Consider the following 12969-nt stretch of genomic DNA (forward strand, 5'->3'; position numbering starts at 1 on the left):
TTTGCCATTGCCTTCCCCGGTCATCTACACTTCCCCCCCCAGCAAGCTGGGTACTCATTTTACTAACCTCGGAAGGATGGAAGGCTGAGTCAACCTTGGGCCAGCTACCTGAATCCAGCTTCCGCCAAAATCGAACTCATGTCAAGAGACTCACATATAAATAACTTAAGCCTTTACACTGAGGCTCTCAAAACCATGTGTCAACTTCAAAAATATTTATTTTAATATTTCTTATCCCTGGAGCCTTACAGCCTCTGTAATATTCAGGACTCAGCGGTACATACTTTCTGCTGGGCCAATAGCAGGAGAGCTATTGCAAGGAAGGAAGGAAGGAAAATAGATGGAGGAGGAGGGAGGGAGAGGTGTAAAGAAAGCAACTTTATATGCATTCTCCAAGCTGCCAGCAGGCTTGGTTTGGAGAAGTGATTTAAAGAGACAAATGCCTTCTCCAAGCCAGCCAATGGGGTGAGTTGGGGGGCTATGAGAGCCACACAATATATGTGAAAGAGCCACACGTGGCTCCCCAGCTGCAATTTGGCCACCCTGTCATAGCCGCACTGTGCATGCACATGGGCCTTCCATGAGAATGTGGTGTACTGCTGTCATTTCACTTCCTCAGTAGCAGAGGTTTCTAAACCTATTTGACACCTCCCAACGTTCTGCAAGACTTTCACAGCTGCTGAAAGAAAAGCGTTTGGTTCCATGACGTTTTGATGAAAGGAAGCAGAAGTGTTTCTAGAACAACAGTGTGGGAAAAGCTTCAGGTGCAAAAACATACATCCTTAGTTTCTTTGCATTTCCCATGCACAATAACCTTGCATTCCACATGCTCAAGTCTAATATGTTTGCTGTTCTGGGGACTGGAGAGACCTGTCATCAGGGCTTTTTCTTTTTTTTTTTTTGTAGCAGGAATTCCTTTGCATCATAGGCCACACACACCCTGATGTAGCCAATCCTCCAAGAGCTTACAGGGCTCTTAGTACAGGACCTACTGGAAGCTCCTGGAGGACTGGCTACATCAGGAGTATGTGGCCTCCTCTCTCCCCTCCCTCCCTCCCTCCCTTCCTTCCTTCCTTCCTTCCTGGAGAGCCAGTTTGGTGTAGTGGTTAAGTGTGCGGACTCTTATCTGGGAGAACCGGGTTTGATTCCCCACTCCTCCACTTGCACCTGCTAGCATGGCCTTGGGTCCGCCATAGCTCTGGCAGAGGTTGTCCTTGAAAGGGCAGCTGCTGTGAGAGCCCTCTCCAGCCCCATCCACCTCACAGGGTGTCTGTTGTGGGGGAGGAAGGTAAAGGAGATTGTGAGCCGCTCTGAGACTCTTAGGAGTGGAGGGCGGGATAGAAATCCAATATCATCTTCTTCTTCTTCTCCTTCCTTCCTTCCTTCCTTCCTTCCTTCCTTCCTTCCTTCCTTCCTTCCTTCCTTCCTTCCTTCCTTCCTTCCTTCCTTCCTTCCTTCTCCCCTCCCCTCCTTCCTCCCTTCCTTCTCCCCTCCTCCCGCCCCTCCCCTCCCTCCCTCTCTTCCTTTTCCCCTCCCTCCCTTCAGGGCTTTTTTTGTAGGAGTTCCTGCTACAAAAAAAGCCCTGACCGTCAACTTCTACTGCAGGAGAGGACACCTTGCTGGGAGGAGAGAGCCAGAGCTATGTTCCTCTCTGGCGACTATGGCAAGCCAGTGAAGTGTATTTGTCCACAGGAATGGGGAAAATGCTCAAAATAATAATAATAATTTAAAAGTCACATTTCTAGAGATTGTTTGTGTCTGGCGTCGCATGTTTCAGAATCGTAGAATCATAGAGTTGGAAGGGACCTCTAGGGTCATCTAGTCCAACCCCCTGCACAATGCAGGAAACTCACAAAAGAAAAGGGCATGATCCATCCCCTTTAAAATTGAAGAATGGAAGTCTATCTGTCCTTATATCTTGGAGAGTGGAGGGATTTCACATGCTGAATGATATTAGCAGGTGAATGACAATAGCAGCTGTGATTGGATTAGGTGTGAAAGAGAGACTGCTGAATTGCGACTGAGAATGAAGCTAAAGACAATGCATCCTCCTGGACTGAATTGACACTTAGGTTTCCTGTCTCATTACCCATGCTGATTTCTACATGCCTATGGCTCCTCTGCAGATCACAGGTAATCCAATCACACCTGCTGTTGTCCTTCACCTGCTATTGTCATTTGCCTGCTAATCTCATTCAGCATCTGAAATCATAGAATCACAGAGTTGGAAAGGACCTCCAGGGTCATCTAGTCCAACCCCTTGAACAATGCAGGAAGCTCACAAATAAAAGGTAAAGGTAGTCCCCTGTGCAAGCACCAGTCGTTTCTGACTCTGGGGTGACGTTGCTTTCACAACGTTTTCATGGCAGACTTTTTACGGGGTGGTTTGCCATTGCCTTCCCCGGTCATCTACACTTTCCCCCCAGCAAGCTGGGTACTCATTTTACCGACCTCAGAAGGATGGAAGGCTGAATCAACCTGAGCCAGCTACCTGAAACCAGCTTCCACTGGGATTGAACTCAGGTCGTGAGCAGATAGTTCACACTGCAGTACTACAGCTTTACCACTCTGCGCCACGGGGCTCTTTCACACACAAATTCCTCCCCCTAAATTCACAGGATCCACATTGCTGTCAGATGGCCCTCTAGCCTCTGTTTAAAAACCTCCAAGGAAGGAGAGCCCACCACCTGCCGAGGAAGCCTGTTCCACTGAGGAATCGCTCTAACGGTCAGGAAGTTCTTCCTAATGTTGAGCTGGAAACTCTTTTGATTTAATTTCAACCCATTGGTTCTGGTCCTGCCTTCTGGGGCCACAGAAAACAATTCCACATCATCCTCTATAGTCCTCCAAGAGCTTACAGGGCTCTTATTACAGGGCCTACTGTAAGCTCTTGGAGGACTGGCTACATCAGGGGTGCATGGCCTAATACGCAAAGGAGCTCCTGCTAGAATTCCAACACTGCCTGTGTGCATTGCAGGAGATGGATCATGCCCCAAGTCAATAAGTGTATGTGTATGTTTTTAAGACAAAGACACTTAGCCCGTCGAAATCAGGCTCTTGGGCTGTTGGCTTCATAGCCAGGAGCTGTTCATCGCTTCCGCCTGGGTTCAGCTTTCTGAATAACAGTTCTGCTTGCCTGCAGGGTATTATGGGCCCCCAGGGAGCTCCAGGGAAAGATGGAATTCAAGGCGCCAAGGTAAACAACACTGGACAGGCTCAAATGCTCCAGGCACAGCTACCTGTAGCTACAGGTGACCTGGCTGCCATGAAGTGTAAAAGACAAAACAAAGTTCCTCCCAAGCCCAGGGTGGCTCGATCACAGCTGCATTCCACGGGTGGAATTCTAGCTGTAGCTCCTTTGTATATTAGGCCACGCACCCCTGGTGTAGCCAATCCTCCAACAGCTTACAAGGCTCTTTTTTGTAAGCTCTTGGAGGATTGGCTACATCAAGGGGATGTAGCCTAATATGCAAAGGAGCTCCTGCTAGAATTCCACCCCCCCAATGGTGGAGCTGCCCAGTTCTGAGTCAGCTGCATCCACTAAAAGGCAAGGAACAAATCATGGGGAAGTTAGCTTATATTGATAAAGATGACACTTTCATTAGGGGAGGGGCTGTGGCTCAATGAGAGAGCATCTGCTCGGCATGCAGTAGGTCCCAAGTTCAATCCCCAGCATCTCCAGTTAAAGAACAGGCCGCGGGTGATGTGAGGGACCTCTGTGAGAGACCCTGGTAAGCCACTGCCAGTATGAGCGGACAATACTGACCTTGAAGGGGCAATGGTTTGATTCAGGGCTTTTTTTGTAGCAGGAACTCCTTTGCATATTAGGCCACGCAGCCCTGATGTAGTCAATCCTCCAAGAGCTTACAGGGCTCTTAGTGCAGGGCCTACTGTTAGCTCCAAGAGGATTGGCTTCATCAGGGTGTATGGCCTAATATGCAAAGGAGTTCCTGCTACAAAAAAAGGCTCTGGTCTGATCCAGTATAAGGCAGCTTCATGTTGGTTGTCGTAGATTTTCCGGGCTGTGTGGCCATGGTCTTGGCATTGTGAGGCCTGACATTTCGCCAGCAACCGTGACTGGCATCCTCAGAGGTATAACTCAGAAAAACAAGTCAAAACCCAGAGAGAGCTCTAGTTTTTCTGGGTTACACCTCTGAGGATGCCAGTCGCCAGCGCTTCTTTTGCAGAAAAAGCCCAGCATGGACTAATTTGCATATTAGGCCACACCCCCGATGTCAAACCAGTTGGAACTGGAAAATCTACAACAACCAATGGACTCCGGCAGCGAAAGCCTTCAGCAACATTTTTACTGTTTTTAATTATGTATTATGAATTTATTCCGTCTTGCACACTGCCCTGAGCCCTGGTTTTTTTTTTTTCCGTGGGAGAGCAGTTGAAAATCCAGTTTAACAAATAAATGCATAAAATATCTAGCTCGATGCTAGAGTTGCCAATCCCCAATTAGGGGTTGGGGATCCCCTGGTTTGGAGTCTGTCCCCTCGCTTCAGGGTTATCAGAAAGTGTGTGTGTGGGAGGTTGAATGTCTGATGGGAACTCCATTATACCCTGTGGAGACTTGTCGCCATAGGATATAATGGAAAATCAGTGTGTGGGTATCTGGGGCTTAGGGGTGGGAATTGAAAATTGATCTGTGGGTATCTGGAGGTATAGGCAGCAAATTTTCAGCATAGCATCTGATGCCCCCCTCAAGTTTCTAAAATATTGGAGTAGGGAGTCCAATTCTATGGGCCCCAAAAGAAGGTGCCCCCCCTCTTCCATTATTTCCAAGGAAGAGAAGGCATTTAAAAGGAGTATGGTCCCTTTAAATGTGATGGCCAGAACTCCCTTCAGAGTTCAATTGTGCTTGTCGCACCCTTGCTCCTGGCTCCACCCTCCAAACCTCCTGGCTCCACCCCCAAGGTCCCTAGATATTTCCTGAGCTGGACCTGGCAACCCTATTCGATGCTGTCTCCTACTGGTAGCAGCCCTCCAGAGTCTCAAGCAGAGAAAGGTCTTTCCTCCCAATGGCTACCTGAGATCATTTTGCCAGATATGCTGAGCTTTGAACCTGGGACTTTTGGGGTGTACAACTGCACATCCTCTGTCATGGACTCCCAAGTGCCATCGATGGGCGGGATGCCAAACTGCATCCCCCAGGAGTAGAAGCAAGTAGGGATACTGAGAGTCACCATGGGTCACCAGGCAAAGATCCACTCCCAGCCTGGAAATACCTACATGAAAGTCATCGTGGTAGGGTTGCCAAGTTCTCGGGCCGGGCAGGGGTTCTCCCACTCGGGAGGTCCCCCCAACCTGCCGGCCCACATTGGGCCAGCGGGGGGATCCCTTCCTGATGTCGCCAGCGCGATGATGTCACTCCTGAATGCTCTAGCAATTTGGGATGGAAACTCTACAGTACCATAGAGTTTTCCCTCCTGAATTGCTAGAGCATCTGGGAAAACCATAGAGTTTCCCTGGAAGCTCTTAGAGCAGCTGGAGGCTGAGGGGGCTTGGCAACCCTACATCATGGTGTAGCAGAGTGTCGGGTTAGAATCTGGCAAACCTGGGTTTGAATTCCCCCCTGGCTGTGGAACCTTGCTGGGTGGCTCTGTGGTAGGGTTGCCAATCCCCAGGTGGGAGCAGGGGATCCCCTGGTTTGGAGGCCCTCCCCCCGCTTCAGGGTCATCAGAAAGCGGGGGGAGGGGCGGGAAATGTCTGCTGGGAACTCTGTTATTCCCTATGGAGATTTATTTCCATAGAAAATCATGGATAATTGATCCGAGGGTATCTGGGGCTCTGGGGGGGCTGTTTTTTGGGGTAGAGGCACCAAAATTTCAGTATAGCATCTAGCGCCTCTCCTCAAAATACCCCCCAAGTTTAAAAAAGATTGGACCAGGGGGTCCAATTCTATGAGCCCCAAAAGAAAGTGCCCCTATCCTTCATTATTTCCTATGGAAGTAAGGAATTGAAAAGGTGTGCCGTCCCTTTAAATGTGATGGCCAGAACTCCCTTTGGAGTTCAATTATGCTTGTCACAGCCTTGATCTTGGCTCCACCCCCAAAGTCTCCTGGCTCCACCCCCAAAGAGTCCAGATATTTCTTGAATTGGACTTGGCAACCCTACTCTGTGGGTAGTCACGTGGTCTCAGCTTCAGCTACCTCACAGCATTTTTGTGAAGATAAAAACGGATGGAAGGAGAACGAAGTAAGCTGCTTTGGAACCCCATTGGGGAGAAAAGCAAGGTGCAAATGAAGTTAATAATATTAGCCACCATTAGTCTTACCAGGGCTTTTTTTCTGAGGGAATGCAGAACCTCTTCACGGAAACAAAGTTCTCAAAACACGTTTGAAAGTTCATGAGAGACGCCTGTGTGTTTCTCCTTCATTTCCCTCTTGAGAGTTCTGGTACCTCTTTTTCCAGGAAGAAAAAGAGTCCTGGCTTTGATTTCACGTGATCCTGGGAATTAGGGTTTCTGTGCTGCGCTTAAGCACAGCCTGAGCTTTGAGAAGTCTTTGTGAGACTGGGGCGGGAACAAAGTGCTAAGTGAGCAGGTTCAGTATGACTGGGGTGGAATTCTAGCAGGAACTCCTTTGCATATTAGGCCACACACCCCTGATGTAGCCAATCCTCCAAGAGTTTACAAAAAAAAACCAACCTTGTAAGCTCTTGGAGGATTGGCTATATCAGGGGTGTGTGGCCTAATATGCAAAGGAGCTTCTGCTAGAATTCCATCCCTGAATATGGCAGCCAGCGTTTTAACAATCAGAAGGGCTAAGCCCAGCCAGTCCTCTCAGCTTAGGCAAAAGGGCCCAGGAGGTGGAGCAGCATCAGCGGGACTTCAAATGGGGGGAGCAGAATAGCCATCTTTACAGATCCCCCTTGTTAAACGTGAACGCTTGCAACAGCTTCTGACTTATGCTGAGCCCGTTGTCACATTATCTTTCCTTTAATTCTACCGTTTTGGATGCCGTCTTTAATATCACACTGTGGTTTGGTTTGCAGGGTGTTCGAGGCCTAGAAGGCACGGCTGGGCCTCCAGGGCCACCAGGACCACGGGTGAGAGCTCAGTCATGTGCATTTCCACCCTACAGTCTTGAGTTGCCAAGAACAGAGTTCTATGAGTTCCCTCCGGGTAGCACAAAGCCCTCCAGGCTCAAAGAACAACATGCTGTGTGCCTGAAGTGGAACAGCTGCTGTCTGGCAAGAGCTGAGAAGCCACCTGGGCCCCTAACCCTTTGGCCATCTCTCGCAAGCCAAGTTTGACATCCGAGTGACTCTTCCATTCATTCTTGCATCAGAAAAAGCAAGGATGCCGTTTTGGATTTTAATGTGGATGATGGGGAAGGGCACAAAGAGATTTCAGTTATAAGGAGGCAAGAATCCCAAGCCAGGTTTAATGGTCCACTTTGTGCCCTTAAGGTAACATTGGCAGTGAAGGGTAGGGAAGAGAGATTGCTGATCTGAGACTAGGACCGATTTCGCACTCACCCTACGCCACTCCGACATTCCTCTTTCAGGGCGGCGTCCTTCCGCTTTCCCACTATCTGCACTGGGGCATCTTGCATCGCCATTTTTGCGCGGCAACAAGAAACTGGTTATTAGCGGTTTCTGTTTACTGTGCAAGAAGCGCGACACAAGCTGAAGCCCCGGGGCAGATAGTGGGAAATCGGAAGGATGCTGCGCTGAAAAGAGGAATGTCAGAGCAGCGTAGCGTGAGTGCGAAATTGGTCTAGGAGCCATAGTGGGTTTTCCTGAGCAAAAAAGGCAGCTAATGACTCGTGCACTGCAGCCCCTTAGGCTGCTAAAACAGCCTTTTCCCAGTTTAGATATCTAATACAACTCAGTCAAGGTGTCTTGTGTTTTCTCTCCAGGGTTGTGGGTTCAAATGTGCACGTAACTATAGAATCATAGAATTGGAAGGTTACCTAGCCCAACCCCCTGCACAATGCAGGAAATTCACAAATACCCCACTCCTCCAGTGACCCCCTACTCCATGCCCAGAAAATTAGTGCGGGCGGGGGGGGGGGGAACCCTTCCAGGATCCTTGGCCAAACTGGCTTGGAGAAAATTGCTCCCTGATCCCCAAAGCAGGTATCATCATTTCTCTGGGCATGTAAGAAGGGGCCACAAGAACTAAGCACAGATGCAACCCTTCCTGGCCTCCTTCTCATAATCTGCCTAAGTTCACAGAATCAGCATTGCTGTCAGATGGCCATCTAGCCCTTGTTTAAAAACTTCTAAAGAAGGAGAGCCCACCACCTCCCAAGGAGGAAGCCTGTTCCACTGAGGAACTGCTCTGTCAGGAAGTTCTTCCTAATGTTGAGCCGGAAACTCTTTTGATTTAATTTCATCCTGTTGGTTGTGGTCTGACCTTCTGGGGCAACAGAAAACAATTCTGCACCATCCTTTTGTATGACAGCCGTTCAAGTACTTGACGATGGTGATCATATCACCTCTCAGTCATCTCCTCTGCAGGCTAAACATACCCAGCTCCTTCAACCTTTTCTCATAGGACTCAGTCTCCAGACCTCTCATCATCTTCATTGTCCTCTTCTGGACATGTTCCAGCTTGTCTATATCCTTCTTAAATTGCGGCACCTAAAACTGTAGTGCCTGTCTTGTAGGGTTGATGCACGGGGAAGGAGGAAGGCAGGATGAAAGACAGAAGTATGAGACATGGGAGAAGAGGGAGGGAAAGAGGGAAGCAAAGGAGAACAGCAAGGAAAGCAAAGAGAGGATATGGAAAATGTGGAGGTGAATGAAAGAAAAAGAAATAGGAAAAGGAAGCTGAGCAAGGAAGAGGAGTGGGGGTTTTAAAAAAATTTAAAGAGTGTTTTGAACTGACTGTTCTGTCTGAAAAATGAAGCCATTAAAACGGAAGAAAGAACAAGTCCCGTAAAGCTCTTCTCAGGTTTACTAGTCGACCATCTTTCCTGCCTATAAATTGTGATGTTAATAGGAGATGAAGCCAGCAGGAGTCACCAAGGATGTATTCTTAGCATGGTATTCTGGCTGGGTGGGGGCACTGGCACAAACCTTGAAGGCCTTCCCAGGGGGTGGGGGGTTGCAAGCTAATTTTGCTGGTTTCCCTTGAGCCTCAAGTTCCAGTAACTTTCTGCCTGCTGACAGCTTTGGCAGTAGCATCTCTCTGTTCCTGTTTGCAGGGTTTCCAAGGAATAGCAGGGGCAAGAGGTGGCCCTGGAGAGAAGGGCCCCCCAGGAGAAGTTGGACCAACGGTAAGTCTCCTTTTTTGGCCACAGGGGCTCAGCAGGTAGAGATCTGCGGAATCTGCCCATTGGTGGTCATAGATATTTCCACTTTGCCAAGAATTGAAATTACATGTTCTGGATGGATCGTATACCTGCTGTTAGGGGAGTTTTCTAAACTCTAGTATAACTAACACACACCTTTTCCAAGTTCAGTTTGGGAGAGAAAAAAGATTCACTCAAGGCTTTTTGATAGATAGATAATTAGATAGATAATTTTATTTGTATCCCGCCCTCCCCGCCGAGGCAGGCTCAGGGCGGCTCCGAGGCAGGCTCAGGGCGGCTATCAAAGCAGGCAATTTTTGCTATCAAAGCAGGCAATTTTATTAAGAATGATCATTCTGATGCAAGCTAGAATAGATCATGTTAACATACTGAACAAGAGTCAAAGTTCTGCCTTCATAGGATAAAGCAGACAAAATGTCAGGGTTTGGTATCTGGAAAATGAGTCCAACCATTCTATTCTCAAAAAGAAGAAGAAGAAGAAGAAGACCATAGAATTATACCCCACCATTCTCTGTCAGAATCAGAGACTCAGAGCGGCTTACAATCTCCTTTATCTTCTTGCCCCACAACAGACACCCTGTGAGGTAGGTGAGGCTGAGAGAGCTCTCCCAGAAACTGCCCTTTCAAGGACAAGCACTGCGAGAGCTATGGCTGACCCAAGGCCATTCCAGCAGCTGTAAGTGGAGGAGTGGGTAATCAAACCTGGTTCTCCCAGATAAGAGTACACCCTGCATTCCTTCTAAAGAGAAAGGGAAAATAAGCCTGTTACACATTTTTCACAGGAGATCAGGATGGAAAAGACCCTTGACCCTTGCTTAGAGATCTAGGATGCCAAAGAACAAATTTTGAGTAAGGGTGGGAGGAAGGACAGAGACATCCTAAATTAGAGCAGATCAGTCTGAAAGATAATAGACCAACCGTTAGGCTCAGTGCTCACTAATAAAAACTATTGCACGGATCTTAAATCTTTTCTAAATCCTAAATGAGAAATAAAATACTTTTAAGTCCTGCCCAAACCACTAGAGGTCAGGTCGACTACTGGTTCAGTTATGCAAACAAGCAAATGATTACTAGCCAGTAAAGCAGAGAGACTTTTCCCTCCCATAATGGTAAGATTTCCTGAATTATAACAGAGCATCCATTGTTGTTCTTTGCATGTATAATCAATTTAGCTGTGCGTCATTGCCAATTTAAAGGCACAGAGTATTGGCGTAATTGTGCATCACTCTCAATTTCTAAGAACGGGAGACTTAAATAAGTTGATCTTTGAATCAGAGTTCTACACTAAAAGTTCTCAGCATGATGTGCTAAACACCTGTGAAACACAACCACGCAAACCCATAAAAATATGTAAATGACAAGCGTTCCGCTTTAACACAAACCTAATCAATAATCGGGTCTGTTCCACTGTTTCCTTTGAAATTCAATTGGGCATTGTTGTGCGTTGCATTCACAGTTGTTTAGCTGTGCAGGAACATCTGGAAGGAATCACCGCTTTTTATAGCATACGTGGCTTCATCTGTGCTGTTCACAAAGCAGTTGCTTGTTCAGCACAGTGAATCCACAGCTATGAATATGTTCTGTTTTTCAGCTTTGAGAGGGCCATGAATATTCGTCTTTTATAGTTGTGTCACTATGGAATTGAGGCCATATGATGACAGGGTTAGAAGGGACCTGAAAGCTACCTAGCCTAGGCTCTGGCAGTAAGATGAAGAAGAAGATATTGGATTTATATTCTGCCCTCCACTCCGAATCTCAGAGTCTCAGAGCGGCTCACAATCTCCTTTATCTTCCTCCCCCACAATAGGCAACCTGTGAGGTGAGTGGGGCTGAGAGGACTCTCACAGCAGCTGCCCTTTCAAGGACAACCTCGGTCAGAGCTATGGCTGACCCAAAGCCATTCCAGCAGCTGCAAGTGGAGGAGTGGGGAATCAAACCTGGTTCTCCCAGATAAGAATCCGCACACTTAACCACTACATCAAACTGGTACATGCACACTAAGAACTTAAGAAGAGCCCTGCTGGATCAGACCAGTAGTCCATCTAGTCAGCATCCTGCCTCACACAGTGGCCAACCAGTTCCTCTGGAGAGCCAACAGGGCAAAGAGGCTGAGGCCTTCCTCTTATGTTGCCTCCTGGCTCTGGATTCAGAGGCTTAGTTCCTCTGAATATGGAGGTTCCCCTCAGTCACAATGGCTAGTAGCCATTGATAGACTTATCCTCCATGAATCTAGCTTAAAAAGGTAAAGGTAGTCCCCTGTGTAAGCACCAGTCATTTCCGACTCTGGGGTGATGTCACATCACAACGTTTTCATGACAGACCTTTTTATGGGGTGGTTTGCCATTGCCTTCCTCAGTCATCTCTTTTAAAGCAGTCTATACCTGTGGCTATCCCTACATCCTTTGGCAGCAAATTTCACATTTTGATCACTTTCTGGGCACAGTAGTATTTCCTTTTGGCCATCCTGAACTTTTAAGCTACGAGATGCCCTTGAGTTCTAGTATTTTGGGAGAGGGAGAAAAAGTTCTCTTTGTCAGCTCTCTCCATCCCATGAATAATTTTATAGACCTCTATCCTGTCCTCCCTGTCTTAGTAGTCTCTTTTCCAAACTGAAAAGTCCTACCTCCTTTAGCCTTTCCTCACAAGGAAGGTGTTCCAACCCCCTTGGCATCTTGGTTGCCCTCCTCTTTACCGACTATACAAACCTGTTTTCAAAATAGCATCCACCAAAGGCAAAATGGATTTACAGATTTGTCAAAAATGGATCCATTTTCCAAGTGTGGCAACTCCTGAAGGATTTTTGCCTATGAGCTGCTTGAAGATGGCTTGGCTTGAGAAGGAAAGTGAATCTGTAAAAGAGGCATTTTGAAAAGGAGGCACAAAAATGTGTTATGTCCTGATGGGCTTCCCCAGAGAATCACATCAGAAGTCAACTCGGAATGTTTCACAGTTTAAAAAAAAACAGTCCAGTTAATGTAACCCTTCCATTTTTGTTCCGTGCCTCCTAGATAAATAATTGTGTTTTGTTTTTCTCCTCTCCAGGGGCTTCCTGGTCCAAAAGGAGAAAGGGGAGAGAAAGTAAGTGTCTTTGGTTTTCTTTGTTCGTATCCGTGTTGGCCAGCTCAGATTTTCTTGCAGGAAATTCATAAAGCAGATACACAACACTAGTATAGAAACCACAGCTACAATCCTGGAAGAACATTTAGTTCTGAGTTCCTACCTTTTTGTGGTAGAGCAGGGATGGTCAAACTGTGGCTCGGGAGCCACATGTGGCTCTTTCTCACATATTGTGTGGTTCTTGAAGCCCCCACCACCCCGTCGGCTGGCTTGGAGAAGGCATTTGTCTCTTTAACTTAGTTCGCCAAGCCAAGCCAGCCGGCAGCTTGGATAATACATTTGAAGTTAAAGTTCCTTTTTTTCCACCTCTCTCTCCTTCCTCCCCATCTATTTTCCTTCCTTCCTCCCTCTCTCCCTCCCTGTCTTGTGCCTCTCAAACAGCTGTCGTTCAGCTCTTGTGGCTCTCAAACATCGGACATTTATTCTATGTGGCTCTTATGTTAAGCAAGTTTGGCCACCCGTGGGACAGAGTGTCGCAGTAGGACTGGGGAGATCTGGCTTCAAAACCCAACTCTAGGGCTGCCAGTTCCATGTTGGGAGAAATTCCTGAGGATCTGGGAGTAGAGCCTGAGGTGGGTGGAGT

General features: G+C 47.5%; 1 protein-coding gene across 1 annotated transcript in view; it reads left to right on the plus strand.

The window, feature by feature from the left end:
- COL20A1 (collagen type XX alpha 1 chain) overlaps positions 1-12969 on the plus strand; it is a 219977-nt gene that overhangs the window by 186259 nt on the left and 20749 nt on the right. Inside the window, exons 32-35 of the mRNA XM_060230663.1 lie at positions 3143-3196; positions 7000-7053; positions 9162-9233; positions 12312-12347. Of these exons, the coding sequence (XP_060086646.1) occupies positions 3143-3196; positions 7000-7053; positions 9162-9233; positions 12312-12347 (216 nt within the window). The remainder of the gene's footprint in view (positions 1-3142; positions 3197-6999; positions 7054-9161; positions 9234-12311; positions 12348-12969) is intronic.

This window comes from Heteronotia binoei, chromosome 2 (assembly GCF_032191835.1).
Source record: "Heteronotia binoei isolate CCM8104 ecotype False Entrance Well chromosome 2, APGP_CSIRO_Hbin_v1, whole genome shotgun sequence".
Lineage (NCBI taxonomy): Eukaryota > Metazoa > Chordata > Lepidosauria > Squamata > Gekkonidae > Heteronotia > Heteronotia binoei.